At 31.4% G+C, this 19,815-nt stretch overlaps 2 protein-coding genes and 1 pseudogene across 2 annotated transcripts; 1 reads left to right on the top strand and 2 right to left on the bottom strand.

The window, feature by feature from the left end:
• Nucleotides 1-332: 332 nt before the first annotated feature.
• LOC120182578 (beta-amyrin 28-monooxygenase-like) lies at nt 333-2,010 on the bottom strand. The gene is made up of 3 exons (XM_039187509.1): nt 1,056-2,010; nt 777-964; nt 333-702 (listed from the first exon to the last, which is right to left on the bottom strand). The coding sequence occupies exons 1-3, from the start codon at nt 2,008-2,010 to the stop codon at nt 403-405; spliced, it is 1,443 nt and encodes a 480-aa protein (XP_039043440.1). The 3' UTR covers nt 333-402.
• A 5,632-nt stretch (nt 2,011-7,642) lies between these two features.
• Nucleotides 7,643-8,570, top strand: LOC120182542 (non-specific lipid transfer protein GPI-anchored 6-like). Its single transcript, XM_039187492.1, has 3 exons — nt 7,643-8,037; nt 8,143-8,238; nt 8,333-8,570. The coding sequence occupies exons 1-3, from the start codon at nt 7,704-7,706 to the stop codon at nt 8,452-8,454; spliced, it is 552 nt and encodes a 183-aa protein (XP_039043423.1). The 5' UTR covers nt 7,643-7,703; the 3' UTR covers nt 8,455-8,570.
• Nucleotides 8,571-10,786: 2,216 nt separating this feature from the next.
• LOC120182580 lies at nt 10,787-12,362 on the bottom strand (annotated as a pseudogene).
• Between the last annotated feature and the right edge of the window lie 7,453 nt (nt 12,363-19,815).

Genomic DNA, 19,815 nt, shown 5'->3' with positions numbered 1-19,815 from the left:
AATTCATCAAAGTCGAAGGTTATTGAAGAATGGATGAAATATCTACCGTAATAAAAAAGTTTAAAATAGATGAATGAACTAGTCATATGCAAACTCTATATAAAAGTTTGTGAGATCGAACACTGGAGGCTGGCAGGTGGATGAAGCTCCATAAAGAAAATGGCAGATGAAGATGATAAAAAGAAAAAAAGAAGTTGCAAGGGAGAAGAAGGTTCTGAAACGATTAAACAAAGCAGTCCTTTTTTGTAATAAATTAAACGCACAGCTTTCTGAATGTAAAACATGAGTACAGACAACAGCTTAAAGTAAATACAAACACTTTAGCGTTTTGTAGGCAACAACAGCTAGCACTTGGAGTTTATTAAACTTCAGAGAAACGAGAAAATGCACGGTGAAAACAATTTAGGTTGTTTGAGGAAAGAGGCGAATGGGCAGGCCTTTCGCTGGCATTGGAATTGGGTCTACAATGATGTTCTCATGGGGAAGAAGCTTCTCCCACTTGTACCTCTTGATAATATGGTGCATGAAAACTAGTATTTCAAGGCGAGCATACTCCTTCCCCGGACACATTCTCGGTCCTCCTCCGAACGGAACGTACGTGTAAGGAGCCGGTCCGTTTCCTTCAAACCTTGATGGGTCGAACTTCTCAGGCTCCGGAAAGCATTCCGGATTCCTATGGGTTGAATGAGTACTCCAGTACAACTATACATATGTACACACGTTAATATAGATAGATAAATAGATAGATAGATCGAATGGTTGATTTAAGGACGGACCTTCCAACCCTTTGGAATGGCAAAGCTGGAATATATGAATTCGTTGAGGGCTTCTCTAAAGGCTCCTTGGAGAGGAGGAGCAAGACGCATTACTTCACATGCTACGTTCCATGAGTACTTCATCTTTTGAATGTCTTCCCAATTCAGCAGCTCTCCCGGGGCTTTTGATTCTGCTATCTCCATTTGCTCTGCATATGTAATTATTTGATTAAACACACTTTTATCCCTTAATATTCATGGTTAATTAATATGTACCAAAAATTCTAATTAAGAGATTACCTTTCAGCACTTTGTGGTAGATCTCGGGTAGCTCGGCAAGGTACTTGACGACGAAAGTGATGGCAGCACTTGCAGTATCATGTCCACCGATAAGCAAACCAAGAATCTTATCCGCCACATCCATTTCATTCATGTACATCCCATTCTCGTCACACGTTAACAGCATATGTGACAGTATATCTTGCGTGGGGGAGGCTTTTTGCTCGGCCAGATCGATCTTCCTTCGTTTGATAATGGCTTCCAGTTCTTGCCTTACGATGTTCGAAGCCTTGATGGCACGGTTGAACGGTGTTCCGGGCAAGTCGATGGGGATCGACATAACCCCGGAGGCCAAAACGTTGAAGGGACGTGCCAATCGCGCGACTTGTTCCGGTTCCTCGATGCTCAAGAACACCTTGCTCGCCACCCAGAAGGTGTAGTTCTTTGCGAGTGGGAACATGGATACTTCTGACTGTCCTTCCCAATAAGTTTTGAAGTGTCTTTGTGCGATGGAATCCATAATCCCGACGTATCTGTGCAAGGCCTCCGGTTTGAGGAAATTAGGGAGTAGCTTCCTCATCTTCTTGGCCTCCTCCGTCGAAGACGTTTGCATGGAGGAAGGGAATATCTTGTTGACGGATTCCGGCCACCACGCGGTGACAAGCTTGTTCTCATTCGAGAACAAGAACTTGTTCCCGGCCGCCCCACAGAAAACAGCCGTGGGATTCCCCAGTATCGATGTTTTAAAGACTCGAGAGTGGTACTTGGCCATCCTATCGTATATGAACTTCTGAGGGTGACCCTTTCGACCCGTCGACAGAAATTCGAGGCTCTCGCCGATGAACGGCAAGCCTGTTCGGCCTAGTGGAAGGCTTGTGCTGGAACAACAACCATTGGTGGAGGAAAAGATAGCCAAAAGCGAAAAGGTGACGAATAGAACGAAAAGAGTGAGACCACATAGCAAAAATAACTCCATATTTTAAGTTGTCAGGCTTTTGAGATGATGCAGTGAAGGAGATTATCATACCACATATTTATATGTGTTACTTGTAGAGTTGGAATCACGGGCTCTATTCTTAAATTTACTAAATTTTCGTATCATTTAGTTATTTTTTATATTTTTTTTCTCTTGATAATCTAATTTATATTCTTTAAAATTTTAATATATATTTTTAAATTCGCACTCCTAACATAAATTTATATATCCTTGTTTGATTACATGAGTAGGCTAAGTCATGGAAGATGTTTTCAAGTCAAATAAGGATTAATCATTACAGTTAGGGTTGGGTAGAGAGTGGAAAATTTAGCTTTCGTGCTCTGATTTAATTAGTCAATAACTTTGGGTATTCTCTGGTAGATAATATCACGTTGAGGGCATGCAACTTAATTAGTATTATTATTATTATTTTTGTTTTATGTTTTCTCTATCCAAAGATTAAGTAACCATGTTGAACAGAACACGTTGGTACAAGTTCATACACTCCAAATGATCCAGTTTATTGGGATATCTACAATTAATGCCAAATGAATGATCATTTTAGTTTTATTATTGTTATATCAAATATTTATAACATAGTACATCAGCCCCTACAGTAGGGTATACATGACCCAGAAAAAGGGACTCATGGGAAGTCCTATCTACCGGCACTAGTGTGTGACGAATCCTCAAATATTTTTTAAGGTGAATGTATATATATATTAAAAATATAAACTTTTATATGAGATAAAATAAATAAAATTTTAAGGTTGGACATAATTAACAAAATAAATTATTATCTAAAAAAATACATTTGTCTATCCTAAATTATGCGTGGATCTATCACGAGTTAATACTTGAAAATAATGACAATATCATTAAAATATAATTTTATCATATCATAATTAGTATATTGACGTTTATCTCATACAATCGACAAGTTTTTTAATGAAAAAAACGAGTTTAACAATTTTAAATTACTTTAATTAGCTGTGACTTAAAAAACAGCTCATTAATTGCAACGGCGGCCGTGTGTTAATAAGCTCTATGATTTGGCTTGGCAGTGTAGCGTGTTGAAGGACATTAGATACACCAGTTCCATCGAGTTTCAGTTCAGCTCATTATTGCAATGGAAGCCAGAGCTGCAAATGAGACGAGACAGATCACGAGTTATTTGAGATTGGCTCGGTCAAAGTTCAATTAACACTCGAATTGAATGAATTCAACTAGAGCCTGAACTTAACTCGAGCTCGAACTCGACTCGAATTCTTAACGAACTAAAACGAGCTACTTAATACTCGACTTGAAAAGCTCGTGAACTACTCGAAAAAAATGTTATATTATAATTTTAGATTTTTTAAAATTACATTATTAAAAATGTATTAAAAATATATTATTGATAATTATAAAAATTTCAAAATATATTTTTAAATGTAATATAAGATTTTTGTAGGTTCAAATTCGAGTTTGAGTTCGACCTTGAATTGAGTTCGACCTTGAATCGAGCTTCAATTGAGCCCGAGTCTCAAGCTTCAATCGAGCTCCTGATTTTTTTTTTAAGTTCGAGTCTTTTCGAGTTCAAGTCAAGTTTCAATATTATATTTCGAGTTTGAGTTGAGCTTAATAATTTTTAGCTCACGAGTTTTCGAGTCGAGTCAAGCATAATTTTAAACTTTTTAAATTCGAATCGAGGTCAGCAATACTCGAATCCGACTCAACTCGTTTATAGCCCTAATGGCGGCCGTGTGCTTATTACCCGACTTGTTTTCATGATCGGGCTACCTTGTAAATTTTGCGTGTATTAGTTTCTTAAATGCATAAAACAAACTTAACTTATCGGGTACAAAATTGTTCTGATATCGAATAAATTAATATCACTATCGGTCGCTCATTTGCTCTAATAAATAAAACGAAACATTATTTAAATTAAAGAAAAACAAAACTATATATTGATAGAGAGAGATCACGGGGGAAGCGAAAAGGAAAATTGACCGCAATTTGTTTGTCAATCTATTAGGTAAGTGGCAGTAGACAGGTTTTGCAATTTTCATATAAAATCTACAAATTTGTTCATCACAATTTTTTTAATATTTTGGGATGATTACGAGATAAATATTTGTTCAGGATTCGTTTTAGGTATTAACAACGTACACATATACAATTATTTGAATCTAAAATCTTTAAGAAAATAACGTTTATTTTAACTATTGAGCCCATGAGTTATTATTTATCACAATCTTAATTATAAACTATTGTTTAGTTGCGTTAGTCAACACTTATGTAGCCAAAGAATTTCATTTAAGGCTAGAAAATATATATAATGCGGAATAGGTAGCAGTCTATTTACATTTCACACCACTCGTACTTCATGCACCAACCTCTAATGTTACCGACAGAGTTGATTAAAGCGACAGGGGTTGAATTGCTCGAGTGGGATTGTGAAAATAATTATCCGCTCGTATAAGGTCTCATTGAAATTATTTTTTTTTTGGTCTAATGCGAATGTTACAGTATTCGTCGGAAGTCGTCAGAAACACAATGCGTCTTCCGGAAGATGCGACAACCACAGTGTGACTTCAATTTTGTTCCTTTGAGAGTCTTGACAGTTTTGGGGTTTCAATCGCGTGAAAAATGGAGAAGATGTATTGTGTTTCCGGCATCTTCTCTGATACTGTAACGATTACACTATCTTAAAAAAATATTTTTAGCGATATTCAATAATTTTGTTCATAACCTCACACGAGCAATTCAGCCAACGACGGGTATTAACACATCGGATAAATGTATCCTTTTATCACACTGATATGAAAATTGTACATCATTTATTCAGAGCATAGATGGAGTAAGATTTAATAATGAAGGGTTAAATAGTAAAAGATACATATTTAATTCAAAATTTTAAACGCATAAAGTCTTTCATGTCCTTAATATTTTTATCCAAGTTGCCGACTTGTAAAAAATAATTTGATTTAGTTATGTTTTAATTGTTGAATTAATGATGGATTCAAAAATATTTTAAGGGTGGACATAATATATATATATATATATATATATATATATATATATATAAATATAAATATATTTACAATATAAAATTTTGTATGGACTAGGCACAAATAAAATTTTAAGGTGGAGATAATTAATAAAATAAATAACTATCATAAGAAAATTTGAATTTTAAGATGAATATTAACTCACCCTCACACTTAGTGGATCCGCGATTAGACCGACTCATTTCATTCAAAACCTTTCAAATTAAAGTATGATATATTTTATCAAAGATTTTATTATCATGATTTTCACTGCTCGGTTCAAATTCAAGCTCTAACCTGAAACTTAAGTACATGAAAATCTTATACTATATATTTTTTATAAAAAACATATAAATGCTAATATTATTAATCATTTAATTTAAAAAATAAAATTCTAATATATTACTTTTTTTAAGTTGCTCATGAGATTTCGAGTCGAGTATCAAGTAACTCGTTTCGACTCGTTAAAAACTCAAATTAAATTTGAACTCGAGTCATATCTATTCAAGTAGAATGTTGATTGAATCGAATTCAAATAGCACGCGATATGTCTCATCTCATTTACAACTCTATTATTGTTCCCATGGATGAAAAATCAAACAACCCTAACATAGAAGACATGATTTCACAAGGCATCTTCTGAGGATATATATTGAGAAAAACAACAACCATTTTACATTTGATTGAGACATGCAATTACAGTAGCTTGTAATTGATAATTTGCATCTCATTGGGCGCTTCAAGAAACTCTCATGCCATTTGGAGGCCCATTATTGATATCAGACTCTCATCTAGGGATGTCCATGGGTCGGGTTTCGGCCAACCCGATCAGACCTGAAAATTTTTCATCCTTCACCCGACCCGAAAAATATATACTCTCCACCGGACCAGACTTTTTGAGATAAAATCCTAACCCGATCTGATCAGACCCGAAATAATAAAAAATATTATTTTTATTGAATAAAAACAGTGATTTAATTGAAAAATAATATATAGAGGGGTATTATTGTAATTATTCTTAAATATATAGAGGAATGTCCATGGGTCGAGTATTTTTCACCCTAAACCCGAATCTGACCCAACCTGAACCCAAAAATTTTTAAAAAGACCCGACCCGATCGGATCGGGTCAGAACCTGTCGAGTTCGGGTCCCATGCCCATCCCTACTCTCATCCTTCTCCAATGAAATTTTTTTGTATGGACTGTTCTTGCCAAGTTCAATATGCCCCGAGCGGAGAAAATCTCGAAGCTGACAAGCTTTCCAGGGATGGACTTGTTCCGATGCGCCGTCTATTCTAGATGATTAGTTGAATTTTATTCTACTTTGGTTGGTTTGCCCATGAATGGCTCTTAGGTGACAAGCTTTTTCATCTTCATCTTGAGAGCTTCAAATTGAGCTTAATTTCTCCTACAATGGTGTTCTTAGAATGGTGAGGGTTTTAGTAGAGTTTTGAAAGGATGGGCCTTTCATGTCTTTTCTTACATTTTCTAAGCACATTTCTATCTCTTTTAAAATTGGATGTCTCTTGTTCCCATATGTAATGGAGTAGGGGGTAAGATAATAGGCTGGTCCCAACACTAAATTGAGAGTAACTTCTATAGGAGACCTCCAAATTATGAAATACTTAATAAATAGATTTGAAGCCCTACACTTTGGATATAAGATTAAAAAAAGGTACCCCTAATGCTAAGTGGTTTAAGGCTTTAAGACTCTATAAAATGACTAAAATACACCTATATGCAACAACAACAAAAATCTTATAGTTCAATCGAGTTTAAGTTACCCTAGACAGAGGTATCCATAGAATAATTTTATTTTTAATACTTCTTTGCAACTATAAAAATCGTGTCCCCTTATGGTTTGGTTGGTACATCTTACCTTACATCAAGGTCATTTGAATTGAAAACGAAAGTCGACACTTCATTCTCAATTATATACAGAATTCCTTAATATGATTTATGTGAAATAAATGAAATTGGTAGGCAGTTGTCATCATATATTCATATATATATATATATGGCCAAATTTTTTGAATAAAGTTGCATTAATAATTCCTTCATTTGATTTACGCATAGCACATGCATCTGACTCAAATTACTCGTATTGCACCAAATTTTTTGACCCATTTTTATTCTCTTATAAATGCTTTTCTTTAGTACCCGAAAAAGTTGGTTTTCATAAATAAATTTTAAATACTGCATTTTCATCCCTCGGACAAAATAAATGTTAATACGAGGGAGTAATCGAGGATGAACATAGGATTTTATGTTAGTGGAAAGATGGATTTTTAAAATTTTAGAAGGGACGAATTTATAAAATTCTACGTGGGAAAAATAGATTATCAATAGAAAATATAAAAAAAATATCTAAAATATATGATAATTTGAAATTTTCAGAGTCACTTAGATTCATCCCTAGTAGTAACATTAAATTTATTTAGAATTAATGCACATATCTTCTTTTAATGACAAGCGAATCCATAGTCACATGTAAATAAGTTTTGCTTGTCTCTTTGATTCCAAATATATTTCTCTTTTATATTTAGTATTTACAACCATATTAAAAGCCCTGTAACACTCTTTGCTTCAACCCCTTAACTTTCTCTCCTTTGCTTTACCTTCCCCTTTCCGTAAGCTTCTAAAGGATACATCTTGTATGCCATGGACACCAAACATCAAAGCTTGACACTCTCATTCATCTTGCTTCCGATGCTGCTCGGTATCGTGAGCTCCGATGTCAACCAAGACAAAGCAGAATGCGCTGATAAGCTAGTGGGGCTTGCTCCATGTATCCAGTACGTCGGCGGAAAGGCAAAAACGCCCACCGTAGACTGTTGCGGTGGGATCAAACAGGTGGAGGATAAAAGCATGAAATGCCTCTGTGTGTTGCTTAAAGATAAAGATGATCCAAGCCTAGGGCTTAAGATCAACACCAGTCTCGCAGCTACCCTTCCTAGTATTTGTCATGTCCCAGTTAACATAACTAACTGTATCTGTAAGTAAAACATACATACATATGTACATAATATTTACAAGTTTGATTTTCCCTTTACTCTGAGTTTCGATTGCCTTGTATGTTTTTTTGTTGTTGTGAATTAAGCCCTCCTGCACTTGGCACCCAATTCCAAGGACGCTGAATTATTTGAAGGATATCAAAAGATGACAGAGGCACATGCCACTACCCCAGCTGCCAGTGGTAACATATATATATATTCAGTCTATTTCGAGTCTTGTGAATGCGATATCGGATATGGATTAATTAGTTGTAAAACTTGTTATGATGTGTGTAGGGAGTTCGAGTAGCAGAGCATCAAGTGCTGCAGAGAAGAGTGAGGGAGGAAGAGGGAAGAGATGGGTGGGATTTGGGATGGCTTTGGGAGTTTCACTGTGGATTTTCGTATTTTGTGTGTAAAAGTAGTGGAATTAGAGGTGCTGAAGCTTTTATTATTGTGATCAGTGCGTTTATGTGTTCATAAACGGTGGATTAAGTTGTATACCTTTGTTTCTATGATTGTGTTCGTTTTCGAATTATTTAATTTTCCAACTGCAATGGCTTCGAACGGGGCTCACACTGATTAACTGTGCGGTTGGGAGTTGAGACTGACTGAGACAGCTCTTTAAATTCCAATTAATATGGCACCGTCATATATCTCTATTGCCACTTAACTTTTGAGTCAAGCAAAAGCCAAATAGCTAGGAAACAGCGATCAACTTCACACAAGTAAAATTTCATTTTTTTTTTAATTTTTAACTAAGTAATTTAATTATTTATTCAATTGAAGTCATTTTAGTCGATTTGATCCTCCTACTCTAATTCTTTATAATTTTTTCTTTTGATCAATTATTTGATTCATTTATACTCCCATCAATATATGTTCTTGAAATTTAATCCTTAAAAAATAATATTATAAATATATTATATAATTTTATATAATATTTGATTTATTAGATAACATTACAAATTGACTACACATGTGAAAAAGAATACGAAGAAATATATATGTTTATCGTATACGATTAGAAAGAGTCGTTTAAATTGAAACAAAACAGTACCATAACATTATAAATTATTACAACTAAATTTGAATAGAAACTTAAATAAATATATTTAATTCGACTTGATTTAAATTTCATAAAGTCGACTCCAAAATATTTCAAATAAAATTTAAATGATAAAATAATATTCATCAACTCGACTAATTAATATTTTTTTCACTCTAACTCATCAAATATTCATTCCTAAATCTCCTCTATCTCAACCAAATACCACTACAATAAACATTTTTAAATATTTAAATGTTAAACCCATCAAGTGATTTTAATGGTTAAATGGAGTGTTATTATTCTTAGATGTCTCGAGTTTTAGCGGCGTTTTTAAGCGCCACTAAAAACACTTGCGGCGATAGGAAAAACGCCGCAAGAAGCTCTGGCCATACCAGCGCCGCTAAAGTTAGCGGCGTTTGAGAACAAAAAATGCCGCAATAGATCCAGATCTATAGCGGCGTTTTTGGAACAAACGCCGCAAAAGATCAAGATCTATAGCGACATTTTTGGGACAAACGCCGCAAAAGGTCATATCTATAGTGATGTTTTTGGATACAAACGCCGCTAATTACCTTTCTTTGACTATGATTAATTGATTTTGTATATTTCATTTCTGCTCCACATCACCTAAATTTAATATCATGTAGCTTTATATAATTAACAACAACCATACATTTTAATTAAGACACAAGTAATGTAGAAAAATACTTAAGAACAAAATAACTTAAAATTTATAAACATTAAAATTAAATGTAATGTAGTTTGACATTGTTCTCTACAATTTAGTCTAGGTACTTTCACTTTCAATTAAAAAAATATTGTTCACTAGAATTTAGTCTTCACGCTCAGCTAACTCACGAGTTAACTCTAAATACTGCTTCTGATCTTCACCAACCGGAACTGAATCAGAATGCAGAAGCATGCAACAATTGCGTAAATATATAAGACATTTTCATTTTACTGGACTTGTCAACAAAACTATTTTGATTCTCACTAGAAGAAAAACAATATTTATCTCAATGTAAATGGACATTACTTCACCTTCCAAATCAATAGGTGAGTCCCTTATTGGTGTTTTGTACACCGTAGCAGTTAACAGAGCACATTTTGGAGTCTCGAATCTACAACATGATATTATTGAGAAACAAGAAGACATAATATATAAAAGTAAAGAGAAAAGAAAAATGGATAGCAAACCTCAAATAGCATTGATTATAGGGCCTGTAAAGTCCATTTTTCTTTTCAATAAGAGCTAATAACATAAGCTTTTAAAGGGCGAACAATATCATCAGAGGCAGCAGAGCATGAGAAATATGGTAGATCCTTTCCACGAGATATTTTAAAGAACCTTTGATTAAGAGCTTGTAGAAACATGGACTCTACAAGCATGTCCCTATACATTCATCAATCGTAGCAATTATAATGTAAACTAAGGAGAGTGGAAAAAAATATAAATAAAAGAGGTATGAGATTGTAGGTAATTAACTATCAGAATATAACTAGACAAAATTTAACCACCATTATTGTTATCAAAGGATAAAAACATCGAACTAATGAAATACATCATATAGAGATGTCAAAATCATATGCATGAGATAGTTGTGAAGTGGGAATAAAAAAGCAATGATGATAAAGTTGGTATTTTTACTTTATTTTGAGAACCCAAAGTTCTTAAACTTCTCACCAACAAAAATAGTGTATTATACCTTCACAGCAAGTCGTCTGGTGATGTAACTTTCCGATTGTAGCAGTTTGGTGTTGTATTCATGGAAAAACTGTAAGAATATAACATTTTCATCAGAAATTTAAATGGTTCTTTCCATCTTTATGTTATAGTATAAGAAACATAACATTTTCATCAGAGATTTAAATGGTTCTTTCCAACTTCTGAACACGTTCTTATATTACTCACTATGATTATACATGGATATATACTTATATGTGTATGGAATCGAGCACTTTACCCAGTTATAATTTGCAGAAAGGAATTCAGCCACAGTGGATTTATACCTTGTCAAAAGCTCCTGCACATATGTTTTTGTGTGTCACTCAGGAGTTCATGCTTGTTTTTTTTTTGCACAAACTAAAACACACACAAAAGAAAAAGAACAAAATTGTACTCAACTTTAAAAGTGGCTTGAACATCTGATGCTATGTCAAAATTTGGATTCTGCAGATACTGAAAGAACTTCTTCATATGGTATGATTCCAAGACATACCTGTAAAGCAACCCACCAAAATCATCACTTTTAAGCTTATTTTCCCCCCAATAAACTGAGGGAATTATGAGCACTATAATTATATATGTAACTAAGCAACCATGGGTTCAAATTCTATAGTCTGTGGCTCTGTGCTACGTAGACTGGTCCCAATTGTGAGTGTATGACATTGTTCGATCCTTTTAATTCTTAGCAGATAATGGATTATGAAAGAATTGGCAGCAAATCAGTATCGAAGAACATAATTAATCGTGCTAATTGATATGTTTGATATTCGTCACCACAAATTATGCTCAAGTTTCTGATATAACATTTCAGTTTAATTACTAAAAGTAAACATTTGGTGAAGCATTTTGTCAAACACTTTGAAAACAAATCACTCATTAACCATTTTTTATGTTCTTACCTAGCAACATTCTGATGGCGGATGCACTCCCTTAAGATTGAACCATAAGTCCATGCAATATCACCGTCTTCATAACTGATTTCCACACAAGCACGACCGGTTAGAACCCGGAATTTGATTCGATTTTTTCATACAAGCATTAAGTTTTTTCATGTATTTTGATGTTGAATATACATCGAAAAAGAATATTTCAAGAGAAAAAAAAATCTTACCAAGGTAACATAGTATCCATGATATCCAAGTTATTACCCAGATAGTTGGAAGTAATTACTTTTGAATTCACCTTTTGTTTTTGTAGATTCGCAATCACATGGGTAACATTTTGACGGGCCTGCAAATTGAATCAAGATCCTCCACTCGATAATTCAAAAGAACTAAAGAAAAGCGATTTGTATTCAACAGTTCTTACAGATCTGAATGCTTACCCCAGAACGAAGAATCATATAACGAAAATCAGCCAAAAAAATAAAACTTTCTCTGCTCGTTTCTTTTCGCGGGTCTCGGTGTTACCGAGGACGAAAAGAAGAAGCTCATTCAAGTACTGCACCATCTCGACCGGTGTCCAAGGTTTGGTTTTGAACAACCCCTTTATTTTTCCTTGAACCCTCAATCCCATTATCCCTCTAACAACTAAGTGTTATTATCTCAGATTGCTGTTCTTTTCAAGGTAATGGAGGATGTACGGTTGTTAGGGTTTCAGGAGAGGATGATGTATGATTGTTAGGGTTTTAGGAGATGAGGATGGTTCGATATCGAAGATGATGCCAAGGAAATAAAAAAGGGTTTAAGGGTAGTGGGATTTAAAAACTGTAAATTCGCGGCGTTTGTACAAAAACGCCACTAAAACACGTGTCTATAGCGGCGTTTGTAATGAAAAACACCACTAAAGCACAAGTCTATAGCGGCTTTTGTATAAAAATGCCACTAAAACAAGAGTCTATAGCGACGTTTTTATAAAAAAGCCGCTAAAGTATTAGTCTTTAGCGGCGTTTGTAATTAAAAACGCTACTAAAACACAAGTCTATAGCGGCGTTGTATAAAAATGCCACTAAAGTACAAGTCTATAGCAGTGTTTGTATAAAAACGCCACTAAAATGCACGTCTATAGCGGCGTAACGCCGCTAAAGTACTACTCTGTCATGGCTTTTGTTGAAAAGCGCCACTATGTGTGAACCTATTGCGGCGTAAACGCCGCTAAATTACAATTTTGTGGCGTTTGGAATATAAACGCCGCTATATGTTTAAAGTTAGGGACGTTTACTCTCAAAACGACACTAAAAATGCCGCTGTAGAACAATTTTGTTGTAGTGGTGTGTGCATTGTTAATCAAGAGAACAAATATCAACTTGTAATGGATAGAAAATTAGGCTTAAACAATGAATTATGATGAAAGCCCAATTCATTGGATTCTGTTTGTCTTTGGACTAATAGGTGATTTGTGTGAAAGAAAGATTTCATAATCCCATGGGCTAAGCTTCTATAAAACCTTGGTTTTGCGAGAGAAACTCTAGCTTAAGTGGCTGTTATTAGTATATATATCATGAATTAATTATTTCTTAAATATTTCTTGAGGATTATTTTATATTAAATGACGCGTTACGAAGATAAATATAAATATTATTCCATATAATTCTCATTGGTCTGGGAAATGAAAATTTGGATTGGATTACTCTAAATAAACTTCTTCGACTAAGTCAAGTTTTACTTGTGAAGATTACTTGTTCTGCAAATAAGAACTTTAGGAAAGACTTTATAGAATAAATTCTACATCAATTAAAGATGCCTAATCAAGAAGACATGTATCCCGAGCCCTAACAAGAATGTGTGATGCCTATTTGAAGGATCACTTGTGCTTATTTTCAACTAGGGTTTATTGTATTATATACACTCGTGAGTATTTTAAATTGTGTTTATAATGAGTATTAAGTAAGCATTAACGATTACTTAGAGGAGAGAACAATTAGAGTAATATTGTACAATGAAGCGCCTATAACTAACATGTGTAAGTAGGTCGAGGATTCATATCTCTTGTATTGATAATATTATAATGAGATTCTCTCATCGCATAGATATGATCATCGATCGATCTACTTGGTTAAACAAATTCTCGTATATTCTTATTTATATTATGAGTCTTCCAGTGTATTATTTATGAGTCTAATGGTTTTCTTAGGTATAAGAAGAAGCCCCATCAAATAAAGATTTATTCTTTGGACCATATTTTGATTTATAATACGATATATTTCAATGACTGAAATTGTCAAACCAGCAAGCAACACACTGGATTAATATAAACCACACTTGTTAGCCTAACTTTTTTTCAAAATTTTAACTATCGCTTTCCTACATGTATAAGAAGCATTAAAATAATACTTTATTTGCTTGAATTCTCACAAATTGACATTCTTTCGTAATCTCGACGGGAAAGAACAGCTAACATCAACTAAGAAGGACATGATAGAGAGAGAACAACAAGAAGAAGAAAATGGATTTGGTGTGACTTTCAGAGCAACTAATCTAAGGGGAAAATGCAGAGTTTGAGATGCAAAGTCCACAAATTATACTTAGTTTATTAGTATAATTAGTTTAGGTGAGGATTATTAGCTGATCACCCGTGAAAACATGGACAGCAATCATGTCATGCACGATCAATGAGGGTAGAAACAGTCATTGACGTGTGATCTGCATGGTTTTGCTTGCCGACTTCAAACTTGGAATCTAGGGTTTAGTCTAGATATTACTTGGCTTATTCACTGACTACTCCTCACTTCCTCAAATCAATAAATTGTCCACGTGATTAATCTAACTTTGAATTTTAATTTCCGCGTATAAATTTTATATTTTCTATTAATGATTTAATCTCACGCCTCTTGAAATTTTGTAATTTCGCATCCCTAAATTTCTAAAATTACTTCCTATGTTTGCACCTCTATGGATAGGTTGAGGGGAGCTAACGAAATTTAAAATTGTCATATATTTTAGATATTTTATTTGTATTTTCTATTGATAATATATTTTTATCTTCCTTAAAATTTTAAAAATTTGTCTTCTTAACATAACATAAATTTGCGTGTAAGTTGATGTTTGAATTTATGCATATATGCACAAACTACCATTGTGTCTCATATGGATTTTTTTCAGAACAAGTTGTTAGAGAAAGGGACAGACAATAACTAGTGTCCAATTTACAGTTACCCTAATTTTCTTGGTAAAAGCAATTAGCAATTTATTTTTATTTAGTTTAATATTATAGAAGGATATATGATACTGTTTAATTCTTGCTTGTGGAGCTTAAAAAAACTCTGATGGCAATTTAGAAAGGATAAAACTAAAATGGGTAAAATTTCAGTACCCTGATTAATAAATGACCTTATAAGGAATCAAACATGAAATAATTGAATAGTATGAAAATATAAAATATATATAAACAAATATCATAATTGATTAATAAATAAATATATTTTTATATTTTAAATCACATTTAATGCAAAAATAAAAATAAAAGTGAATTTAATACGCTATAATTGAAATGTATCATTTTACATATTTTAAATTAAAAATTTTTATTCATTATTCTAATTTTATTGAGCTGAAAAGTATCATATATTATATTTTAAAATTTTATAACGTCAATCAGATTCTAATCTTATTTAAAACTTTATATTAAAATAGACAAATTCAATAAAATCAAGTTTCTCCTAAAATTTTCTTCAAATATATAATGAATAAATAATAAAATATAAAATTCTTAAACTAATCGGGATATAAACAAGTCAATGCACAAGTTAAAATACTTATTATGATAAGCCCTCAACTATCAGGAAAATTCTAATTCAATGAATCTCTTCGTTATATTTCAATTATAATATATTAAAATTATTTTTAATCTTCATTAAAATGATTTAAAATATAAATAAAATACATTCACATATTAAACAGTTATAATATTTGTGTATATATATCATATTATCGTATTATTCAATTATTTCATGTTAGAGTTCTTATTAGGTCATTTTCCCTTTTTTATTGTCATTAACTATATATATTATATCGTGATAAGTTTGTCATTTAAATGGTGCAACATAATTGTTATTGATTCAATTTATTTTCTATTCATTCAATTGATGACACGTGACATTATTTGATTGGATGAAAAATTATTAAATTAAATAAAAATATTAAGAAAAAATATTCAATCACATAGTAACACATGTCACCATCTGATTGAAGTTAAATTTATTGAATTAATTAAAAAGTTAGAACCAAATTAATAGAATGTGTAAGTAATTAGGACTAAATGTGTAATTATATAAATTTTCTTAATTGCCGTGTCATCTCCTCCATTAATATTTAACGGTAGGTGGCTTGATTGACGATATTTAAATAGTTAGGTGATCCGATTGACAAAATTGAAAAATCGGTGGTTAAAGTAAAAGAGATAAATAATTAGGTGTTATTGGTATAGTTTACCCTAAAAACTAATATTTTATAAATATTATATTTTAATTAAATTATATTTAAATTTTTAACTAATTTATAATTATATGTTTAGTATTTTATAATTTAACGTTTTATAAATTAATTTAATGGTGCTCATCGTTAACGATGCTCATTGTTAAAGGTACTCATCTATGCTTGAAGAACGTTGTAGAATTTTTCATTATAATATTACTCATTAATAATATATAGAATTATACGATATTATTAATCGAATGGTAAAGTAAATAAATGGTCCCTCAACTATAGGGTGTTGCTTTATTCAGTCCTTTAACTGTTAAAAGTTATAAAATGGTCCATCAATTATAAGATGTTGTTTTGTTGAGTCCTCTGACTATTAAAAGTTACAGAATGGTCACTCGACTATTTATATATTCCAAACTTGTCATTTTTTCGTTAAAAAACTGGCGTCTTTTTGAGCTAGACAAAAACATGTTGATTGAGATATGATAAAATCTGATCTCAGAATAGTTTGAGTTGTATTTTATAGATTGACTCTCCGTTTACATTATGTCGTCTAGCCAATGTTTGAAACATCATGTCATTGACCCATTGCTTGAAAGCAACGACAATGCCAATAAAAATCATTAAACTATCATTTTATCATTATCCCAGTGAACATGTAAACTTCCAGCTCGTCAAATTTTTAATTAAAAATGATGAGTTTAAATATATGAATAGTTAGGTGAATATTTTATAACTTTTAATTTACCTCTCGAGAAGAAATGGAAAACATGCTCAATATCGTTTGATCGAATAATTGACCCAACTCCTTGGGAATTTGATTCTTTGCCAGTCTCGATTCCGCTCGTACTGGGTTTCTATACCTGTCGTGTCGTATCAAATAAGGTTTCCTAGCCTAGCCTATCTCGGTGTCTAATACCGAAAGAGAATCGGGCAGCTCAAAACCGGCCCATGTCACATCTCCTTTTCTGACGCTTTTCGGCTTATTGCATGTGGAAGGCAAGCAACGCCCGTAAGAGGTCTTCCCGGTCAAGATGTTTGAGGAAAATTTTTTCGATATCAACAACTGTCGTAATGATCCTGTAACTGTGGGAAAGGGTTCAACACTCGGACTTAGAGTGAGAGTGACTCGAATCGAGAAACTCAATAAAACAATATCTTAGAATCGATTAACTATTTTATAACTTTTAATAGTTAAAAGACTCAACAAAGTAATATCATATATTCGATGATCATTTGTATACTTTACTCCTAATTGAAATACAAAACCTTTTCTCAAGGAAGTCTTGAACTTTTAATTCTAGGACGTATAGTTATTATAAATCTCCCAACGTTTAACCACACACAAAATGCAACCATTAAATTATTGAAATATATTAAATGCTTACATCATATGCGTATCTTATCAAGGTAGTTGCTCTTCCAGATTTCACATTTTGATTTGATAATTGTATCGTGGTTGGATAAGGAAGAAGCTGACATATTTTATCATATTTTGTTTTTTTTTTCCTTTTAATTTTGTGATTATTCTCTTTACATGACACGAGTATATTAATGATTACTTTTTTTAAAATGTATATTATTTTGCAATCAATCTATTTATTAAAAAATTATCGCACTTAAATATTATTTATGAAATTGAGAATTTAGTATATTTTATATATGAATGAGATAATTAACCTTTTAAATTTTAATTTTAAACTATTTTAAGTTTATTTTTAATTAGTTTTTTTCTTCAAAAATAAGATATTGTTATAGCAAACAAGTATCGTGAGTCAAGGGATGAGTAGATTTTTATAGCTGCCCAATCATCACCACAAAATTAATTAGTTACCTAAGAAACTAAAAGGCATTAAATACAATTTATTATTGTTATTAAAAAAATCTTAAATGATTTGTGAGATTGACTCAAACACACAAATGTGCCTTTAGAATTTATTTTAATCTAGAAGTGTTTTTTTTTTTCAAATTTAAAAGTAATTAAGTATTGTTAGAAAGTTTCCCTTGTTAAATTTTAAAAAGTTATATTAATATTTTGTTTAATTATATTGATATAATTTCATAAAATATGTGTAATTATCCAAAGTTTTAATGAAATGTTTCCTTAAAAGTTGGAGTTAAAATTGAAAACCTATGGAAATGAAAATTTCTAATACGAGTGTTGCATACCAAAATACACTATTAATGTCACATATCGATGTGTAAAAATCTAAAGTTTAATAAAATGTTTCTTTAAAAGAGTTTATGATTATTCGCACGACGGGTCATTGAAATTTTTAACCCTTCCTTGATAAGGAAAATTTATCTAGTAGTGTACATCAGTGTGTAACATTAATGGTGTATTTTGGTGTGTGACATTCATTATAGACTTATCTTATAAAAATCGTACATATAAATAAGATAATATAAAAATAATGTACACATAACATGACTGAAATATGAATATCATAACCATAACAATATCTAAGTAAAATGAATTATTATCGTATAACATGTCAAACGATTATTATTTTATAAATTTTATATAAATATATAACGAACATGAAATAGTCACACGCACATAAAAATAATGAATTTAAAATCAATATTAATATAAAAGTTCTCAAAAATGAATCATAATAACAAATTACACAAACTATAAAAATAATATAAAATTTTTGAAATACACATTAAAAATAATATGAATACAATAGGAACATAAAAAAAATTATCTACCTCTAGCATATATTTTTATTTTTGTTAAAGCTACATAAATTGACCTAAAACACCACCAATTGTTTTTTAAAGAAAAACTAAAACAATGATCAAAATCAGTTTCCCTTAAGAGTGTAATTATTTAGTTTAAAGTGAACTATATGTAGTATATATTTTTGTATCTTAGTGTAATCTTAAATTTTTAATATTATATATATCTTAACTTAAATTCACATCTTAATATTGAAAGATATATTTTATTATTATCTTAACTAAAGTAATATATATATATATACTTAAATATTTATATTTTATTCTAGTAATATTTTAAAATTAAGATAAAAATAAAATATATTTTTTATAGTTAAGATAAAAACAAATTATATTTATTACAATAAAATAAAAATAAAATATATATTTTTAAATTAAAATAAAATATATATTTTGAACTTAAGATAAGAATAAAATATATTTTTTCATATTAAGACATGAATTTAAGTTAAGATATATATATATATAATATTAAAATTTTAAGATTATACTGAGATACGATATATATACCACATGTAGTCCACTTCTAACCAAATAATCTTCCAATCAGATAGTGACACGTGTTGTGACACTTGGCACCAATAACACATGACACTATCCGATTTGAGGGTTAAATTTATTTTAATTTATTAAAATTAGGACCAAGTTGATAGAATATATAAGTAAATGTGACAAAATGTGTAATTATACTAATTTTATTCATTATCATGCCAGCACTTCCGTCAAATGTTGAGATTAGAGTAAATTGAGTTGAGAGGGTTTTCCTTATAATGAGTCTTTAAAGTATTCAATCTGGATTAGTCATTCGTTAAATTGAGTACCAGTGGTTAGACAAAAAAAATTAACATTGACAACACTAACATAAAAATGCATATGGCAATAATGATACATTGACAAA

Source organism: Hibiscus syriacus, unplaced genomic scaffold (genome assembly GCF_006381635.1).
Source record: "Hibiscus syriacus cultivar Baekdansim isolate YM2019G1 unplaced genomic scaffold, ASM638163v2 tig00112688_pilon, whole genome shotgun sequence".
Taxonomy (NCBI): Eukaryota; Viridiplantae; Streptophyta; class Magnoliopsida; order Malvales; family Malvaceae; genus Hibiscus; species Hibiscus syriacus.
The sequence above is the reverse complement of the archived record's forward strand: the minus strand, read 5'-3'. Positions and strand labels throughout refer to the sequence as shown.

Coding starts and splice junctions, on each gene's coding strand:
- LOC120182542 (XM_039187492.1), top strand. CDS start 7,704: ATGGACACCAAACATCAAAGCTTGACACTCTCATTCATCTTGCTTCCG. Junction 8,038..8,142: donor TAACATAACTAACTGTATCT/GTAAGTAAAACA, acceptor TTGTGAATTAAG/CCCTCCTGCACTTGGCACCC. Junction 8,239..8,332: donor CACTACCCCAGCTGCCAGTG/GTAACATATATA, acceptor TGATGTGTGTAG/GGAGTTCGAGTAGCAGAGCA.
- LOC120182578 (XM_039187509.1), bottom strand. CDS start 2,010: ATGGAGTTATTTTTGCTATGTGGTCTCACTCTTTTCGTTCTATTCGTC. Junction 965..1,055: donor CTACCACAAAGTGCTGAAAG/GTAATCTCTTAA, acceptor TTACATATGCAG/AGCAAATGGAGATAGCAGAA. Junction 703..776: donor CCATTCCAAAGGGTTGGAAG/GTCCGTCCTTAA, acceptor ACATATGTATAG/TTGTACTGGAGTACTCATTC.